Below are 21,045 nucleotides of genomic sequence, written 5' to 3'. Positions count from 1 at the left end.
GTTGTGCTGTCAAGTCAATTTTCGACTCATAGTCACCCCGTGTGACAGGGCAAAACTGCCCTATAGGGTTTCCTAGGCTGTAATCTTTAAGTGAGCAGATCACCAGGTCTTTCTCCTGCAGAGCTGCTGGGTGAGTTCGACTCACCAACCTTCAGGTTAGCAGCCGAGTGCTTAACCGTTGCACCACCAGGGCTCTTTCAGCGATAAATGCACCAATATATACATACTACCTGGTGGCTTTGCAACAGGGAAATCATGGCTCTCTAGGCCATGGGAATGTGGAATGGCCCAGGGAGCTCCTTCGGGACTCTTGGTGAGGGGAGCAGGGTCTCCTAAATACAAAAGCCAAGAGGAGGGTGCTGATCCCCCTATAGCTGGGCAGCTGCCCTCTGTTAACAGCCAGGAGAGTGAAGGAGAGAAAAGGAAACGGGTGCCCGCGACATCTCCACAGTCGCTGAAAGGCCAATTACGAGAGACTTCTAATTCTGGGCACCCCAGGGGGACAGTCTTCCATGCTAGGGCTGTCCCCACGCAAGCTGCTTTGCAAAAAGCAAGCCAACTCCCAAGTGTTCGGCTCGGAGAGGCAAAAACAGCCAGGAGCACTTGTAAACACTGCAGTAGGGAGCTGGGTGGGAGGCGCGTAATGATTGTTTATGTTAGAAAGTTGGCTGCCACCACGGTTAGACAAATGCACCCACTTCCGTGGAGATAAAAAGCAAACATCTGCAATCAGCAAGGAGGGCGCTGCGTTCTGGGGCTAAATGGTGTTATAAAACTTCCTAATTAAGCATATACGCCCATCAGTTTTTAGCATTCTTTCTCCCATTTAGCTTCACATACTGGGCGTGCTGTTTAGCACAGCGCTGACCATAAACATTGTTGTTACTGCCCCCAGCTGGAAAACAGAGCAGATTATGTGGGGAAGAAAAAAAAGAGATTATCTCCCATCTGCTCCTGCCCGTTTTTCAAGGGTGTGTTGGCTGATGGGAGCCGTCCAATGGCCTTTTATACTCAGCTACGTTCATTAATTACTGCATTTGCTTGCTGGTTCTCTCCCACCCTTAACTCAGCAGGCTTCGTAATTTCATTTCCTAGAGCTTTATCTTGTTTTTTTTTTTGCTTTTTGAAATTAGATGAATTTATATATGTAATTTTTGTTATACAAATATGCACAACTGTAATTAGATGTGCTTGTGCCTATTTTTAATTGCATATCAACTTTACTCATGTATGTTCGGGTAATGTGCCTGAGGTTAGGAGACACATAATTAAACAAGAATGGCACATGGTGTGATCTGATGCACACACGGCACAGAACCAGGCAAAGCTAATCAGTGTGGAGAGAAGCGGGGTCAGTGTTGAGCCCTCGGGTGTCCCGGCTGGAAGGGCCTGGGGGGGGGGGTCCTGGGTGCTGGGAATTCTCTGTGTCTGATCTGGGTGCTGTGTACAGGGGCATGGTCAGTTAGCAAAGATTCACAGGATACGATACGCGTATGCGTATGTGCGTTTATGATACATGCACGCTCCCGAATGCACAGCACCCTTCCGTAAACAAAGATGGGTGGATCATCTTCCACATAACAAGCCAGAAAGGAGTCTGCACAAAGGCAAATCATGATTAATCCCCCCAAAACCCCAACCCACTGCCGTCGAGTCGATTCCGACTCATAGCGACCCTATAGGACAGAGTAGAACCGCCCCATAGAGTTTCCTAGGAGTGCCTGGAGGATTCGAACTGCTAACCCCCCAGCCCCCCCAAAAGCAGGTTCGAAGAAAAATACAACCTTCTGTCTGCAGCTATGAAGCTAATTTACTTAGGGAATTAGAAGGTTGCTGCGGAACTGGTACAGGCATGTTAGTCCAGAAGATACGAGAGACCACGTGAAACTAACTGTAAACACTTCATACAAGCCTCGGTGTTTTCTTGCTTCTTTAAACAGATGTGGGAACTGTCAGGACCTCAGTGTTTGTGGATAGTTTGTGAAGTGAGCCCTTTACTCCTTCCTAAGCCCTGTTTGGAGTGTCTAATTATAGAAAGAAAGTTAGGGGTAATAATTAGGGGTAATAATTAGGGATTAAAATTACATAAATACTTTAAAAAATTTTGTTTTTGCTGTCCAGTTAATTCTGACCTGTGTGTGTGTGTGTGTGTGTGTGTGCGCGTATAGTCCTCCCTTGGTATCCGCAGGGGACTGGTTCCAGGACCACCCACTGGCACCAAAATTCACAAACGCTCATATAAAATGGCATCGTCTTTGCATGTAACCTAGGCATCTCCTTCTGTATGCTTTAAATCACCTTTAATTACTTATAATACTTAACACAATGTAAGTGCTGTGCAAATAGTTGTACACGTTCAGTACTGATGCAACCATCCATCAACCCTAGGCCTAACTACACAGGACAGGTCAGCAACATGTAACATGTTTTCCCAATATATCCAATCTGCAGTTGGTTGACTCACTGGATGTGGAACCTGCAGATATAGAGGGGCTGACTGTACACACACACACACACACATATATTTATATGCATGTATGTATTTATATGTGTGTATATGTATATTATACACATATATATGTGTGTGTATATATATGTATGTACATAAAATTGTAGCAGTTTAATTCACGAAACGATACCCAGCCACCACTAATTGCTGTAGATAGGCTCCATCATTTGGGGGAAACAAATGCTAAACACACTGGAATTTCTCTCAGCCAACACTGAGACATGGAGCTTCACCTGGAGATAACTTCATGAACACTAAGGTGGAGAAAAGGCCCCAGGACCTCTTAGAGTACATTTCTCAAGCCATCAATAAGACATGCTTGTGGTCAACCTAGAGAGACCCATGCACTACCCCTTGAAGGCAATGCAGGGGCCGTTGATTGGAACAGAAAACGACTGGATAGAATTCTTCACCCACTTTAAGGAAAAAAAAAAATCAATACCTCCCACAGTTACTCTTTCTTGAGCAGATAAACCAGCTAAATCAGTTACAAAATGCTGAAAAGTAACTTCATGCAACAGCTAGTACATAGAGGGCTTTCCAGGGAGAGAAGGAACAATAAAAACAAAAACGAAACGTAACGGAAGGTGGCGGAGAACTGGAAAACACAAGCTCGCCGACACACACAATGCATTCTGGAGCTCACTATGCTGGCGGAGGAGCGTCTACCACTAATGTCGATGCATTGGTTCGTCCATCGCTAAGGGCAAGGCTGGGCTTGGTGGCTTTAAAATGACAGTATATACTTCTGCCCAACAGCCACGAAGGCACGGTAGTTCTTCCACTTGTGGAGGGCAGAAGAGCACTGGAAACCATTGCTGTAATCAGCAACGTCAGAGGCAGAACGCTTTGGCTTGCGCACTAAATATACTGTCCTTTTAACCAGAGGGAGAGTTGATACTGAGCACGTGGAATGGAAAGGAAGCTAGCAAATGTCAGTGTGAACGATGGGCGGAAAAAAAGGAATGAAGAGGGTGTGGCATCTCAGTCAAGATTCAAATGAAGCCGATAAAGCAGCATATGGACTGGGTGACAGATCTGAAGCATGTCGGTCTACTGAAGGACTGGGTGATGGAGACTGCCAGCACGTTGCCATGGAGACACTGACTTCAGCTACACCATCTCATACCTTATCCAATACATTCCTGGTTGCTGGTAGTAGTCCAAAGACCCTGATCTCTTGATGGTAAACCCGTGGTCCAGCTGAGCAGAGAGAAATGGGGCAACTCAGTGGATCGACATTGTGCTAAGGAATCACGACTCCCGACCAAGCTATTATTCATTGTAGGGTGTACGCAGAGACAGTTACGGTGCCATTTCTGCAGAGAAACTAGCTGATACCCTACAACTGCACACTGAAAACAAACGGCAAGGAAAGACATCTCTTGTGACTATCTCAAAGGGCAATTTGTTAGAACAGACCTAGTTTGTCGAGCAAGCTTTTGAAAGCACGTTTCATAATGATCTCTCAATTTCAAAAGCTACAAACACCTCTTCATATGCCAGGGAATGGAAATGGCTTTACGACTTATTAATCAGGTACCGAAACCAGTGTCAGCACCTAAGAGAAGGCAGACTGGAGCCCCCTCCTCCCCAGCCGTACCCCACAAGGCTCAAATTTGAGGGCTTCTTAACGAGGAAATAAAAGATGAAAAAGGATCAGGTTTTGAGATCCCGTCGATCACAGAGATTTGAATTTCTTTAAGAGTTCATCTTCAAAAATAGGGCTATTCTTAAAGGTGAGTCCTAACTGCATTTCTGAACTAAAAAGACAGTATAAAGGTCAGTAAATTTTCTCTGTGAAAATATGGAAAAGTAAAATACAACCAAAAATATTTTTCACTGTATATTGAAAATTCATATGTACAGTTAAACTCTTAGGATTAACACAAGGCACCATGAGCAAGAGATAGGATACACTCTCAAAGTCTTCACCCTAGAATAAGACGTTAGCCTTTGGCTACCTGGGAATAAAAGATTCAGTCCCAAACCCTGAAGAGCAACCGTCACGCTCACTGTATGGCCGCTCCCCGGTTGCCCACCTTTCTTCAGAAAGCGCCTGAGTGCCTTCAGGTGTGGTTCTCTGGTGCTGCTCCTAAGTGCAAGGTGTTTCAAAAACACGCCTTTAAACCAGGCATTCAAGCTAAGAGCTGCTTGGAGGATTGGGCGATTATAAACTCAGCTATCCCAGTGTTCAGGACAGCAATGTGAGATTCTAATCTTTTTTTAAGTACATTTCTTTTTATTTAGAAAAAATCCAAGGAGTTTCATTCCACCCAGAGAGCCACTTGGTAACTGGTTCTCTACTGCCCTCTGCAGGCCGAGTGTGGTACGGCACAGCACAGGGCCCCAGGCTCGGGCGCGCAGAGAGGTCTCTTCACAACGAAGCCTCCCAGCACCCCTGTTATCTGCAGGCTGATTAGTATGGATTTGTTCAATTAGTCTGAAACGTTCCATTTGCATGAGAAAGATGCAAAAGAAGAGCTTTAGAGCATTAGGAAAATTATTGGTTAAAATAATATACAGCATTAAATGAGGGAAAAGAAATTGGCTCTGACATCTTGGTCGTCGGCTCTTCATCAAGCTGAGCGGATCTAATAACGCCGTCCTCTCCTCCCCGAGACTCCGAACGTCCACGTTCAAATGTCGTCTCTAATTCCATCTTATGTCTACAAATTGCATTTTAATAACCTTTTGTTTCCTTTTCTCTGTGGGTTTTTTTTTTTTTTAAATCCCTCAACTACTGGGAAAGGTATCCTGAGGACAATGGAGGCTTATTGGCGAGGCAGAGGGTTGTGGCTATAAGGACAGCTGTGGGCTCCGCGTAATCACTGCCTGACCTGAAGGCCAGGACACCTCTGCTCCTTTTCAAAAAGGCCGGTGACCCTATGAGCCTCCAGCTGGTAATTACTCCCCTGGCCAAGTCGAGGCTTCGCGACCGACCTTCGTATAGAGTTATCATCTGTCCTTTCTTTGGTCTTAGGAATGCAGGGGTGGGAAGCAGAGAAGGAAAAACTGTCACCATGAGCCAGAGGTGCTTAGGTCCAGAGCCATGGGAACAAATTAAAGTACGTGTGAGAAGAGTCTATCACGACAGTCTGTTCTCTTTATCCTTTGTCACTCTAAGGAAGTGTCACGAATTCCTTTATAAGCATTATTTATTTACAGCAAGGAGTTATGTTCCTAAGTAGGGAAGGAGTTAGGTTTCTAAGTAGGGAAGACTAATAATTTAATTACGGGTTTCCTGAAAAATGAATTGACACTACAAGATAAATATATATATATACACACACATATATATATAAACCAAAACCAAACCCATTGCCATCGAGTTGATTCCGACTCATAGTCGCCATACAGGACAGAGTAGAGCTGCCCTATAGGATTTCCAAGGCTTTGATCTTTATTGAAACAGACTGGCACATCTTTCTCCCCTGGAGCAGCTGGTGGGTTTCAACCACCGACCTTTGGTTAGCAGCCAAGCACTTAACCACTGTGCCACCAGGGATCATATATATATGTATATATATATATATGTATATATGTATATATGTATATATATGTGTATATATATATACACACACACACACTAATATAGGTGTATATATATAGTCTTTACACACACACATATAGACAGATACTTTTATTTTAAAGAGTATGTATATAAAAATACACATATATACACACATTGGTTACTGGCCAGACAAAATGAAATCAGTTTTTCAGACTACAAATTCGTCTTTCATATGCTTTAGATCTATGAACACACACACACACACACACACACGCGCACACACAGTTTTATTTTAAAGGGTGTATATAATTTTCCCCAAACCGGTTCTCTGACAGAAGCAGTTTAAAGTCAGAAACATTCTTTTATAGCCTCTGGGGAGAGTACACGCCCAAGGAAAAAACTTCTGTCTGAATGAACTTTATGCTGAAATCAATTTTTTCTCAATGTATCAAACAGGAGTCATTACAGTACAGTATTAACTACGGAACTTTTTATCACGTGGGTGAATCAATAATTATGTTGCCGTATTAAACTGTCCAGGGTCTTTCTAGAACACACCATCGGTAAAGCAGGTTCCTTCCACCCGCTGCCTGTACTCTGCCTCACAGAAGCCTAACAGCTTTGGCTGCAACCCTGTTAACGGCAGGGACGCCTTCTTTCTGTGATTGGCCCTGAGACTTAGTCTTTGCACTTTAAGAGTGGAAAACTTTCACAGGGAACACATCGCCTTATCCAGTGCCAATCTGAAAGTGACGGGCAAAGACGGACCCAAATCACCAGTTTCTAATTCCCAGCCCCACCCTGAGACAGGTGACCCCACAGAGCAGTCTGGGGTGAATTTATGGTGATATTCTATTTCATGTCTGAAACAGTAATGAGCAGCTAACATTTGAATGGTACTTTAGAACTGACAAGGTACTTTAAAAAATATATTTAGCTGAGTAACACCCACTTATTTTGATAATTACAGTAGTTAATATTTATATTTTTAAAACTTCTAAATAAGCATGCAATGTGTAAATCAGCATTGCCCAGCCCACTTTATAATTTATAAATATAATACCAATTTGTGCACTTTCCATGGAAAACAAGTTAGTGATGAACTGAGAAACTGATATTAAATTGTATTTGAAATGGTTGAATCACATTATTTAGGGGAAAAAATCAGCGGGCCTTTGATCTTCAGAGACTAACTGTAGTGTTCTGAGATCCCACTTAACCCTGTGGAGCAGTTCCACTCTGTCCTTAGGGCTGTATGAGTCGGAATCGACTGGACAGCAACACGTTTGGTGTTTTGGTTTACATGGAGTTTTGGTAAACTCACGTGGATTAGATTTCAGAATTGGTCCAGGTTTGATTAAAACAGGATTTCCCCTCAAATCTGTGTTGTCTGTTAATTGGAAAATTGTACTGCAGTTTCTCCCCTTCATCCTTATAAAAATACACTACTGTTGTGAGCAAGCCATTGTTGAGCAACCGAAGCAAACTTAACCAAAGACTAAGTGAAATAAAAGACCAAGAGAAAAGTAAAACAAAAGCAGACTGGCGGAGGTGGAGGAAGCACCCTCTCTAGCAGCCGTAACCCCTGGCAGGGGCAGAAAAGCCGTCCGCTTCATGGACAAGCATGCTGGCAGTCTATTCCAAACGGAAATCATAGGATCCAACTTATTGGAATGGACTTCTCTTTGCAATGAACAATGACAACAGAGAAGAGAATGTCTTGCATAACTGAGAATCGTTAGATTATTACTTTCAAAAATTACTGCCTGAGTATCAGATGATCACAAAGACGACTGACAACCTACAGAAGACGTAAGGACAGTATGTTCCTATGTTCAATTTTCTTAGAAAGAGCTGAGGAGAGAGGGTAAGAGGAACCACTTGGAAAGGCAGAGCGTCCGCCACACAGGCGGGCTTCTTCAAGGGTGTGTACTCTGTTTAGCACTGAGTTTACTCGTGAGCCGGGTTTAGGCTCAGCTTCTTGATGTCCCTGCACATTGACTCATTTAAGGCCCGGCTGGAAGGGCTGAATCAAGAAATGCCAAATGCAAACAGCATGTAGGGCTGTGCACGTGTGCCCCGTACCAGCTATAGAAGCTCAGATAGAGTATTTAGTCCCCTGGAAACAGGAATGGCTGCATCGCATACGTCCGTTATTTATCTGTAGCTTTTTTTTTCTATCTGAAGCTTTGCTGTAACCAAAACAGGAGTCGGGGAAGACAATGAACACTCATGGGAGGAGTCCCCCAGGCAGTCCTGCTTCTGAGCATGAGGTACTGTGAAGAGCACAGACTCCTGGAACTCTACCTCAGCGCAATGTTCTGTGCCCAGAACGGAAAAACGCTGCAAGTGATTTTCACATTTGAATACTGTGCTAAAATTTACATGCTCTGAAAAAAAGGGCATTATTAAAAAACTCAAGTAATCTGGGACTTGCAATATATTTACTCCAGAATATGACGCCGGGAAGTATGAGGTTTCATTATTTCCCTGCCCAATTTAATCTTTGCCTAGAGCTGCTACCGAATCCCATGTAGTATATGTCTGTATGTACAGAACAGGAAAAAATACGCCCTGTGCAGCCACATCAATAAAATGGTAAAAGTTAAACAAAAAACAAAAAAAAACTTTTAACTGTAAGGACAGAAATTTCTAAGTAGCAAGACATGGTGACTTGGGTGTTCACAGCAATTCGATTTCGCTGAAGAACTTACTGCGTAGGCTCTCTGCTCTATCCTGGTTTTCATTTTGGTCTAGTATGAGGATCTACTGGATTTTTACAGAAATAGTGAGCTATACCTTTTCTGCCAGTCATGTCCTTCCCCCCTTGAGGTATTTTCGTAAGCATGCTATGCTAATTTTTTATGTATTGCTGTAAAAAAAAAATTTGTATATTGCCTTTGTGAAAATACCTGGGGGCAGGGAAGGAGGGCGAGGTGGGACAAACAATGTGTAACATACGGATTTGCGTAAAAATAGGACACAGTGTTCCAGTCTCTCTCAGCTTCCCTTCCCTCCTGGGTTCTGGCAAAAGGACACTGTGGACTCTTTTCTTGGAGCCAAGGAGTTTGCATTGGCAAGAGTCCAGTGTCAGAGAGGTTTTTTGCTTTAAAAACAAAAAAATTATGAAATTAATATATACTGTGAGATACCCTGGGGCTATGGAATAATGGTGTGACTGCCAGGGAAATGAGCTGCAAAAACACATAACATATATAAGCCCCAAACCTCCTCTCCCGGGTTAAGTGGTCAAGCTGCCTAAAGAAATGACCCGATTCTGCTGTCTCTGGGTGGACTCTCCTGAGAAACGCCTGTCTCTCAGGAGGGCTGCTTTTTAAAACAACGTATAGGTGGGTATTTTAGATGCTTACTGCTATGACAGACACGCCGGCTGCTGTGCTGTTTGGCTTGGGGCCTGTGTTGAAATGCTTCTTTATCTTCCCGGCTACTGACAGCTGGTGTTCATTTTCTGGGAGGCCATCATCCTGGTACAAAAAAGAAAGAAAGGAGAAAAAGAAAAAAAAAAAAAAACGAGGTAAATGGAAAATGAAGCCAGAGTCTTCTAGAAACAGGCGAGCGATCTTAAAATTCAGAAGGTGTCAGAGATAAGCCAGGCACCCTTCTCATTAACACAGCTCTGGCAGCATTGCACAGAGTTTCCTTCGCTTCCCTGTCTGCCCTAAAATTAATTTACTCTGTGTCATCTGACCCTCGGAGGTTTATTGCCAAATAAAAGAAAAATTATTTCTGTTCTGGGTTTCTCATAAAAATCTATTTCAATCATGGCTCAAGGAACATATATCAAGGAGCAAGTTAATCTGGAAATCCAAAAAAAAAAAAAAAAAAAATCAATGTAAACATCTTTTCTTTCTCCCATGACTCCAAAGTTTTATCCTCTTAGCTGATCAGTCAGACCCAGTGCCAAGGAAACTGACAGACCTGGGCTTGCGCACAGCCAGTAAATAAACTCAAGCTTGTTCCACAGCTTCTCAATCCGCCATTCTATAATCCCAGACAGGCTTCCAGGCAGAAAGCTCGTCCTTAAGTTCTAGACCATCCTCGCTGCCTTCAAAGTATCTGCTCTTAGGACAAAGCCCACCTGGGCACTCACTAACTAAGGCTTCTGCTCTCTGCTGGGCCACCTGTGAGGAAGGCTGGACAGATTGGTCTCCTTTGCTAAAAATACTGTTACGATAAAAACAAAAACAGAACAGGACCATAAATGTGTGCTGCTACTCACTCCCTCATGATGAAAAGGCTGCCTGCCCTGGAAGGTAGACACTGGGTTGTACTCACTACAGAATCCCCAGGTCTTAGCTGAGTGCCTTGGCACATAACCAGGAACCAGCTGCTGTCAGTTCCCACCATGCTGGCTCCACGGGGTCAGGGTAGAACTGTGCTCCATGGGCCTCTCAATGGCTGATTTTTCAGAAGTAGGTCACCAGGCCCTTCTTCTGAGGTGCCTCTGGGTGGACTCAAACTTCCAAACTTTCAGTTAGCAAATGAGTGCATTACCTGTTTGCACTACCTAGGGATACCAGATGCTTAAAAAACATTTGTGGAATAAATGAATGAATGGATAATAAAGTGCTTGTAACTAATTGTTAAAAACAAAATTTCTGGCAAGACGCCTTTCGCCACTCTCCTTGCCATCATTTTCCACGTATGTCTTGGCTCCATCCAGGAAAATAAACTTGCTGCTTTCCAAGCATGAAGTGCTGGTCCAGCCAAATGGGATTTACTCTTTTTTTTTTTTTAATGTTGTTGAAAATATACACAGCAAAACATACACCTTCAACAGTTTCTACACGTGCAATTCAGTGACGCTGATTACATTTTTCAAGTCGTGCAGCCATTCTCACCCTCCTTTTCCAAGTTGTACCCCCCACAAACTGACTGTCCCCCAAGATTCCTATCTAACTTTTTGAGTTGCTGTTGTCTATTTGATCCTATATAGATAGATTTTAAAAGAGCGCAATGTTCAAGGCAGACATCCTTTACTGTTTAAGCTAAATTGTTGTTTGACTGAGCAGCCCTGGTGAGGCATTCGTTACCTAGGGCTTGGCTGCTGACTCAAGGGCTGGCCATTTGAACCCACCGGCCACTCCTTGGAAGAAAGACGTGGCAGTCTGCTTTCATAAATATTTGCAGCCTTGGAAACCCTATGGGACAGTTCTACCCTGTCCTATAGGGTCGCTACGAGTCAGGATCGACAAGACGGCATCAGGTTTGGTTTGGTTTTTGGTTATTGTTTGGTTTAAAGAAGACTGCAGGGGATACTTTCGGCTTAAGGTTTAAAAATCCTCAGGGCAATAGTTCTAGGGATTTATCCAGCCTCCACGGATCCAAAAGATCTGGATTCCAACAGAATTTGAAAAGCTGTTCTCCATTTTCCTCCTTTTCATCAGGGTTCTGTAGAATCTTTGACCAAAATGTTGAGCGATGCGATTTACTCCTCCTTTCAGTGTCTGACCATCCATTTATTCAGCCTGGATTAACTGTGTCACCACAGTGGACCAGACACTGTCGTCAGTCATGGGGAAATGACGGTGAGAAAACAGGCCTGGGCAACACTCTTATGGACCGTGTATCCCTCTTCCTTCAAACGTGGGTCCAAATGACCTGTTCCAAGACATTGTTTTCTTCAATTAAACACAATCCACAATCCATTCTAATGGCTCTTTTGTAAACCTTTAATGTTTTCATTATATCCATTTGCACCATTCTTTTTGATGTTGGGTATATTTTACATGTAAACAGAATCTGAACCCGTGCCCTTCAATACCTCATCTTCCTGTTTCCTGGAGTCTTTAATATAAGCACTCGGTTCAGTTCCCTGGATATAGGGGATACTCACTTTATGGTATCTTTTAGACTGATTTACTAATGACTGTTGTTGTTGTTAGCTGCCCACAAGTGGGCCTCTGATTCATGGCAACTTCATACACAATGGAACAAAATGCTGCTGGACCTGCTCTGTCCCCATGTTCGGCTGCAGATCAAACCACTGTGCTCCACAGGGTTTTCATTGGCTGATTATCGGAAGTAGAGTGCCAGGCCTTTCTTCCTAGTCTGTCTTAGTCTGGAGGCTCCACTGAAACCTGTTCAGCATCACAGCAACACACAAGCCTCCACGGATAGATGGGTGGGGGCTGCACATGAGGTGCACTGGCCGGGAATCGAACCTGGGTCTTCTGCATGGTAGGCGAACACTCTACCACTAAGTCACCGTTGCCGCCTATTAATGGCTAGAAGAAGGAATAATTACTATTTCATCAAGTCACATCTGTAAGCAAATGTGGAAGGACGAGATTTTCCAAGGACACAAGAGTGCATTCAATCCTAAGATGTGGAAAGGATCAGGAATAAAGTGAAAGGCAACAAGAGCCACAGCGAGGTGATACTTGGGGAGGAGACAGAGGCAGTGACCCACGAAGCACCTCGAACATCGAGGTCATGTTAGGGATGTGGGGGATGGGGAGAGAGGGACAGAAGAAGTGACCCACGAAGCACCTCCAACATCGAGGTTACGTTAGGGATGTGGGGGATGGGGAGAGAGGGACAGAAGAAGTGACCCACGAAGCACCTCCAACATCGAGGTTACGTTAGGGATGTGGGGGATGGGGAGAGAGGGACAGAAGAAGTGACCCACGAAGCACCTCCAACATCGAGGTTACGTTAGGGATGTGGGGGATGGGGAGAGAGGGACAGAAGAAGTGACCCACGAAGCACCTCCAACATCGAGGTCATGTTAGGGATGTGGGGGATGGGGAGAGAGGGGACAGAAGAAGTGACCCACGAAGCACCTCCAACGTCGAGGTCATGTTAGGGATGTGGGGGATGGGGAACAGAGAGAATCACCACCTACCAGGACAAAGTAGGACACACTGTGTCAAACAATAAACTTATCAACAAGATGAGAAAGCCGTCATGAGGTACTGCAGCCTATGGCTCAGTCGGAAATACCAGAGGGGTTCAGTGACGAGGACGTGTTTTCAGCTGTGAAGAGTCTCAGTGGAATTTATGAGGATATGGGGTTTGACCTGGCCCTTAACGATGGCAGGTTTTGAGAGGCAGCGAGGAGGGAAGGAGATGTTTTTGTGTACATGTGTGCGTATGGGAAGACCCAAGGCAGGTCTGCCAAACAATGAGTCAGCCCGTTAATCTCCTGAGTTAAGAGTTTATGTGGGAGAGTAATGGCAGGGACCAGTCCCTAGAGAACGACATTAAGCTTGGTAAAGCAGAGGGTCAGCAAAGGAGAGGAAGACCCTCAACGTGATGGACTGATACAGTGGCTGCAACAATGGGCCCAAACCCACCTACCATTGTGGGGATGGCACAGGACAAGACGGCATTTTTTTCTGTTATACCTGGGGTCACTATGAGTTGGAACGAACTCAATGGCACCTAACAACAACAACAGCTGGGAAAGCTGAAGGAACGGGAAGAGATTGGTCAATCCAAGGATGGAAGCCTTAGTTTAAACTAGAAAAGAGCTGAGCTTTTTCCTACGAGGGACGTGAGCATAGGAAGCATGAAGGGCTGCCCTCTCTTTGTTGTTGTTAGGTGCCATCAGTCAATTCCAACTCATAGTGACCCCATCCACGTGCCCCGATTTCCCAGGCTGTAATTTTTTGGGGAGCGGATTGCCAGGTCTTTTCTCCCATGGAGCTGTTGGGTGAGTTCGAACTGCCAACCTTAGGGTTAGCAGCTGAGCACTTAACCAGTGGGACACCAGGGCTCCTTGACCTCTGTTTACAGTGCAGCATCCAGCTTCCAATGACAAGCGAAAGAGAAGCTGCAAGATAACCATGAAGAATTAGTGAGAATCGCGTGGTCCAGAGTCTAAACCACAAGGTGGACCCACTGTCATACGTAAAACACACTTTTTATGGTGGATGATCCAATGGCCCCTTGGAATTTAAGTTAGAATTTTAGAGAGTATTTGAACATTCAACAATGGATAAGATGAAGTGCCTTTATTGAAAGTCTTACGGATATTCGTGTTGTTTCCTTGGAATGGTTTGGGGCTCCGTCTGAAAGAAAGAGGACAGAATGATGGACTGTTGCCACCTAGGGGCCAAACAAGGGGTCCTGGTAGCACAGTGGTTAGGCGCTCAGCCACTAACAGAAAGGTTGGTGGTTCGAACCCCACCAGTCATTTGCAGGAGAAAGACCGGGCAATCTGCTTCTGTAAAGATTTATAGCCTTGGAAACCCAATGGGGGCAGTTCTACTCTGTCCTATAGAGTCGCTATAAGTTGGAATCGACTTGACAGCAATGGCTTTGGTTTTGGTTTTGGTATGGGCCAAAGCTCACTGCTCATCGTTCCTTAACTGCAGGCCAGACTACTGCTGGCAACGTGAGTTACACGAGCTTTAGATTATACGTGGGTTACACAAGCTTTACATTACACGATAGTTTTAAAAACATCATCAGGAAGCAGGTCAAAGGAAGGCTTTTCTTTTTAGGGCCAAAAATATGTTAGCATATTTGTAGTCCCCAGATAAGAAGCTGGTGGAAAGGGGGGGTCGGAAGACAGGAGAGAAGAGTAATGGGTGTGAGGGCAGGGAGGGTGTGTGGAGATGAAGTAGGGTGCCGTGGGGAGGTCAGGTTCACCTCTTTATCTGAAGCAAGACGAAGTGAAGAGAGAAGGGGTGAATCCTGATCTGAGGTGGAGAGAAGTTAGAATGGAAAAGCGGGGAGAGGACGGTGAAGTGAATATTTATCGTTACATGGTGCTGTGCTAACAATTTCCACGTGTGATTTCCTTCATCCTCAGACTACCTTCTAGGACATGCACTACCAGCCCATTTTGCAGATGAGCAAACTGAGGCTCAGCAAGGTTAAGCAATTTGCTAGAGTTCACACAGCTGGAAAGTGGCTCAGTCAGGACCGCACTAGCTGGGGGCACTGTGCTCATTCTAGCACAGCCAACTGCTCCATCCGAAGGCCTTCACTAGCCCAGCATCCGGCCACAAAGGGCTCCATAAATGAGAAATCAAAGGACAAATTGCATCATCCTTTCCATGATAAAAGTAGCACTTTGGAAAAGGAGAATGAGGGCTGGGGCTGAGTGAGGGGCTCAAACAAAGACTGTTTGGGCAGGCCACCGCCCCTCTGTCAGTTTGTCACTGGTCTGTCAGCTTGTCCTACTGCGGTGACTTGCCTGTTGCTGTGATGCTGGAAGCTATGCCACTGGTATTTCAAATACCAGCAAGGACACCCATGATGGACAGGTTTCAGGGAGCTTCCAGACTAAGACAAGCTAGGAAGAAGGACCTGAATGATCTACTTCTGAAAATCAGCCAATGAAAACCCTATGGATCACAAGAGACCAATGTCTGATACAGAGCTGGAAGATGAGCCCCCAGGTTGGAAGGCACTTAGAATGCACAGTGGCAGCAACAATGGACTGGAGCACACCGACGGCCATGAAGATGGCGCAGGATCGGGAAATGTTTTGTTCTGTCGTGCCTCGGGCCGCCATGAGTTGGAGCCTATGCAATAGACCTAATGAGCCTGGGAATCGTTTGGAGGTCAAAAAATGGAATGCTGAGTAATTCTGGGGGCCCATCGGAATGAGGTTAGGGACATCTATGCAAGGCAGAGACCTTGTGTCCACTCATCTGGGTGGGGCAAAGGGGCCCATTAGGGCTGGGGCGCTATGATCCCACAGGTAGCAGTTGGCAGTGGAAGTCCTGCTGAAGCTGATGAAATGAAGTTGTATTAGGTCAACCAGCGTGGCCTGGAAGCAAACAGGAAGAAGACAACACAGTGGGGTGTTCGTAGAAGCACCCTCTACTTCTACTGCCTCTTTCTCACTTCTCCGTCACCACCATCTTAGCCAGAAATTTACCTTGCCCCGTCTTACGCCATCTTCACAATCACCGGTATGCTTGAATTCGTTGTTGCGGCCACTGTGTGTTTTGAGTGACTTCCAGACACACAGGAGAAAGACCGGGCAATCTGCCCTAGGGGGCTCATCTTCCAGCACTATATCAGACAATATTTCGTTGTGATCCATAGGGTTGTCATGGGCTAATTTTTCGAAGTAGGTTGCCAGCCTTTATTTCTGGTCTGTCTTAGTCTGGAAGTTCCACTGAAACCTGTCCACCATGGGTGACCTTGCTGGTATTTGAAATACCATAGCACGGGACCGCTGCATTCTCCAGCTAAGTCTGCTTCCTCATCACGCTCACAATGTATTTCTTTATCATTCCCCAGCCCAGCCCTTGTCCTAATCTTCTATCAAGTCTCCCGGAGACTCTTAGATGCTGGACCTGGGGGTTCAGGCCTCCAGCTTTAAATTTTCCTGAAGGAAAGGTTGAGCTTCCCTCGGGTTATTAGTTCACATTGAAGCAATGAAAAGTAGTGAAACAAGCCTCACCAGTTGTCAGAGCTGCTTTTGACTTTATAAATCTTTAGATATGGCAGGATTTTTTTCCTAGTGAAATAAGGTGTCTCGGCTAGAGGAGGTTAAACACACACATGTGCACACACACACAAATAGACATACGCACACCCCACAGCAACTAAAACGTCTGCATGTAGAGTTTTCTACACACGTTTGGAGGCTTTGAGCCTAATTGGATTAAAAGACATAAACAACTGACTTTGTAGGGAACGAGTCTGAACCGGAGCCATGCTGATTGATGATGGAGATTTAGCTAATTTACTGTCTTGCAGCCATAAAATAAATACGGCTATTAAAAACATACATTTTTATGTTTACATCTTTATTGCCATTATTCACAATAGATCATGTGCCAAAAATGTGCTATGAATTTTCTTAACGTGAAAACCTGGCAGTATTTTACAAATAGAGGATTATTACCATACGTTCTGGTTTGGGGGGGGTTGTTCCCCAAGTTTGACATGGGCTGGTTGTGGTTTGAGGTTAGTGGGGTTTGATTTAGACATTCCCATCCACCATTTGGCAGAAAATTGCAACGGACACGAAAGAAACTAGCTCGCAAAACAGAAAGAGCATTCACAGCTGTCTGCAGGACACCTGGACTCCTGGTCTCCATTTCTCTAGGGGCAGATAGGAAAAAGGAGCCCTGGTGGTGCAGTGGTTATAGTGCTCAGTAGCTAACTGAAAGGTCGGTGGTTTGAATCTACCAGTTGCTCCGCAGAAGAAAGATGTGCCAGTCTGCTTCTGTAAAGATTATAGCAATTCTACCTTTTCCTATAGGGTCCGACTACAGGTTAGGATTGACTCCACGGCAATGTTGTTGTTGTTGTTGTTAGGTGCCGTCGAGTCGCCTCCAACTCATAGCAACCCTATGTACAAGAGAACAAAACACTGCCCGGTCCTGCACCATCTTCACAGTTGTTGTTATGATTGAGCCCGTTGTTGCAGCCACTGTGTCAATCCATCTCGTTGAGGGTCTCCGTCTTTTTCGCTGACCTTCTTTACCAAGCACGATGTCCTTCTCCAGGGATTGGTCTCTCTGATAACATGTCCAACGTACGTGAGACAAAGTCTTGCTAACCTTGTTTCTAATGAGTGTTCTGCTCATGCTTCTAAGAGGGACTTGTTTGTTCTTCTGGCAGTCCATGGTATATTCAATATTCCTCGCTAATACCATAATTCAAAGGCATCAGTTCTTCTTCAGTCTTCCTTATTCACTGTCCAGCTTCCACATGCAGGTGCACCTTTGCCCTTAAAGTGACATCTTTGCTTTTTAACACTTTAAAGAGGTCTTTTGCAGGAGATGTGTCCAATGCAATGTGTTGTTTGCCTTCTTGACTGCTGCTTCCATGGGGTTGATTGTGGATCCAAGTAAAATGAAATCCCTGGCAACTTCAATATTTTCTGTTTATCACGATGTTGCTTATTGGTCCAGTTGTGAGGATTTCTGTTTTCTTTATGCTGAGGTATAATCCATACTGTAGGCTGTGGTCTTTGATCTTCATCAGTAAGTGCTTCACGTCCTCTTCACTTTCAGCAAGCAAGATTGTGTTATCTGCATAACACAGGTTGTTAATGAGTCTTCCTCCAATCCTGATGCCACATGCTTCTTCATACAGTCCAGCTTCTTGGATTATTTGCTCAGCATACAGATTGAAAAGTATGGTGAAAGGATAAAACCCTGACGCACACCTTTCCTAACTTTAAACCACGCAGTATCCCCTTGTTCTGTTCGAATGACTGCCTCTTGATCTATGTACAGGCTCCTCATGAGCACAGTTAAGTGTTCTGGAATTCCCATTCTTTGCAATGTTATCCATAATTTGTTACGATCCAGAGTCGAATGCCTTTGCATAGTCAATAAAACACAGGGAAACACCTTTCTGGTATTTTCTGCTTTCGGCCAGGATCCCTCTGACATCAGCAATGATATCCTTGGTTCCACGTCCTCTTCTGAATCTGGCTTGAATTTCTGGCACTTCCCTGTGGATATACCATTGCAGCCACTTTTGAATCATCTTCAGTAAAATTTTACTCGTGTGTGATATTGATGATATTGCTCAATAATGTCCACATTCTGTTGGATCACCTTTCTTTGGAATGGGTACAAATACGGACCTCTTTCAGTCAGTTGGCCCGGCATCTATCTTCAAGATGTCTTGGCATACATGAGTGAGCACCTCCAGTTCTGCGTCCATTTGTTGAAACATCTCAACTGATATTCCGTCAATTCCCGGAGCTTTGTTTTTCACCAATGCCTTCAGTGCAGCTTGGACTTCTTCCTTCAGTACGATCGGTTCTTGATCATATGCCACCTCCTGAAATGGCTGAATGTCAACCAATTCTTTTTGGTACAATGACTCTATGTATTCCGTCCATCTCCTTTTGTGCTTCTTGCATTGTTTAATATTCTCCCCATAGAATTCTTCAATATTTCAGCTTGAGGCTTGATTTTTTTTCTTCAGTTATTTCAGCTTGAGAAATGCCGAGCGTGTTCTTCTCTTTTGGTTTTCTATCTCCAGGTCTTTGCACATTTCACTAAAATACTTTACTTTGTCTACTTGAGCCATCCTTTGAAATTTTCTGTTCAGCTCTTTTACTTCCTCATTTCTAATGTTTTAGTTACTTGACACTCAAGAGCAACTTCAGAGTTTCTTTTGACATCCATTTTGGTCTTTTCTTTCTTTCCTATTTTTTAATGACCTCTTGCTTTCTTCATGTATAATGTCTTTGAGGTCATTCCACAACTCATCTGGTCTTTGGTCATTAGTGTTCAATGCATCAAATCTATTTTTTAGATGGTCTCTAAATTTAGGTGGTATATACTCAAGGTTGTACTTGGCTCTCCTGGGCTTGTCCTTATTTTCTTCAACTTCAACTTGCAAAGGAGCAATTGATGCTCTGTTCCACAGGGCTGATTTTTATTAGTCAGCATGGAATACCTTGGTAGATCATCCAGGCTTTTGTTTTTAATTCTTCCTTTTTTTTTTTAAACACTTTTTTCTATTATAGTAAAAATAACTGCTTAACCACTGTGCCACCAGGGCTCCTTACATAAAAAACCCAAACTCACTGTCAATGAGTTGATTCCAATTCTTAGTGACCCCATGTGACCCCGACTGCCCCGCAGCCTTTCTGTGGTTGCTATGAGTCAGAATCGACTCAACAGTGGGTAATCTTTACGACAGCAGATTGCCAGGTCTTTTCTCCCAAAGGAGCCACTGGGTGGGTTGGAATTGCTGACCTTTCAGTTAACAGGCGAGCGCTTAACCACCTGCGCTTCTTATCAGTAAGATAGCAGAGGTCACGTATACCCAGGGGCACAAGGCTCATACTGAGTCCATGACAAACACATGAGAGCTTAGTGTACTTTTCCTGATGAACGGTTACAACAAGCAACTTCTGCGGACTGGAGTTTTGGACCCCACTGTCCTCAGGCTCTCTGTCTCATCAGACGTTGCCTTTTCAGTTCCAAACGCACTGGGTGAAGGGTCACGACATAAGAAAATCAGGACAAATGAGAGCATGGGAAGAGCTTTTTGACTGTTTCCTTTGGGTTTACATAGTTATTATTACATTTCCCCCTTAGATCAGCGTCCTCTGTGGTGACCAGACACAACTTGATTGCCAAGTGGGGAACATCTTGTTTTAAACCCCACATTTATCTATTTTGATGCCTTGGTGGTTCACTTGGTCTCAACCATGGCTGTGAACACCTACGAATTTTTCCCCATTATTTTGAGACAAAGTAACTAACCAGTCTTCTGACTTAGTTGCTCCATAAATTCCAAAAGTTAAGCAATCACTATATACATCAAGTCAAAAGAAGTTTCTTTTTCCTAAAACCAATATATTTTTCCCTGTAGAATCTAAGGTCTGTTTAAATTATACAAAGGTTTTTTGTTTTTTCATTTTAAATCTCCTAGATGATTACTTAAATGTCACCCTTGCTTTTAGGAAATTTTTTTCGGGAATGTGAGAGGGGAGTGAAATGATAGCAGATGTCTGGGTTCCCGAGGGAGCCGGGAATCTAATCACTCGGCAAAGTGGGACCATGTGTACAAACGAGCACCAGCAGAAGGCTACGGCCCAGACATGCAGCTTGGAAGACGAGCAAACGGGTTTTCCAAAGGTAATGAGCGGGAGTCTTCTTCCTGTCATTTCTTTACCCCACCTGTGCTGGGACTTCACACACATGAGGCGTTTGGGTCGGAACCGGGGTAAGAGCTGATGCTGATCCCAGCAGCACTGCAGCTATTCCTGTGTTGTGAGCAAAATGTGCTCAAGTTCACAAAGTAATTTTACAGCAAATACCCGTATCGTGCTGCAGCTAACTGCGGGAATTCCCCCTCCCACCTCCTCTGAGATTGGGCTCTGGCTCATCTTCCTCCGGGAAGCCTTCCATGGCTCCCTCCCCACAGAGGTGTGCCAAGGCCGCCCTAGCCCCGGCTGTAACTCTCTGGTCCCATCAGGTCCTGCAGGGCAGGACTTCTCATATTCACTGTTGTATCCTCAGAGCCTAGCAGGCCGTGATCTCCCTGATTAAAATGAATTTAGAAATATAAAATGGTCATTCACCGTCCACAGGGAGACCCGGGTTTGATT

General features: G+C 44.5%; 1 protein-coding gene across 4 annotated transcripts in view; it reads right to left on the bottom strand.

Annotated features, from left to right (window-relative positions):
* Positions 1–21,045, bottom strand: part of DCLK1 (doublecortin like kinase 1) — a 406,473-nt gene that overhangs the window by 17,583 nt on the left and 367,845 nt on the right. For 2 of the 4 annotated variants that reach the window (XM_023547224.2, XM_023547226.2), the window contains one exon: positions 9,395–9,508. In XM_023547224.2, the coding sequence (XP_023402992.1) occupies positions 9,395–9,508 (114 nt within the window). Of the gene's footprint in view, positions 1–2,181; positions 3,713–9,394; positions 9,509–21,045 lie in introns of those variants that run through there. The other 2 variants (XM_010589360.3, XM_010589358.3) reach the window with 2 other exon arrangements.

The sequence above is a fragment of the Loxodonta africana genome, chromosome 17, assembly GCF_030014295.1.
Source record: "Loxodonta africana isolate mLoxAfr1 chromosome 17, mLoxAfr1.hap2, whole genome shotgun sequence".
Taxonomy (NCBI): domain Eukaryota; kingdom Metazoa; phylum Chordata; class Mammalia; order Proboscidea; family Elephantidae; genus Loxodonta; species Loxodonta africana.
The sequence above is the reverse complement of the archived record's forward strand: the minus strand, read 5'-3'. Positions and strand labels throughout refer to the sequence as shown.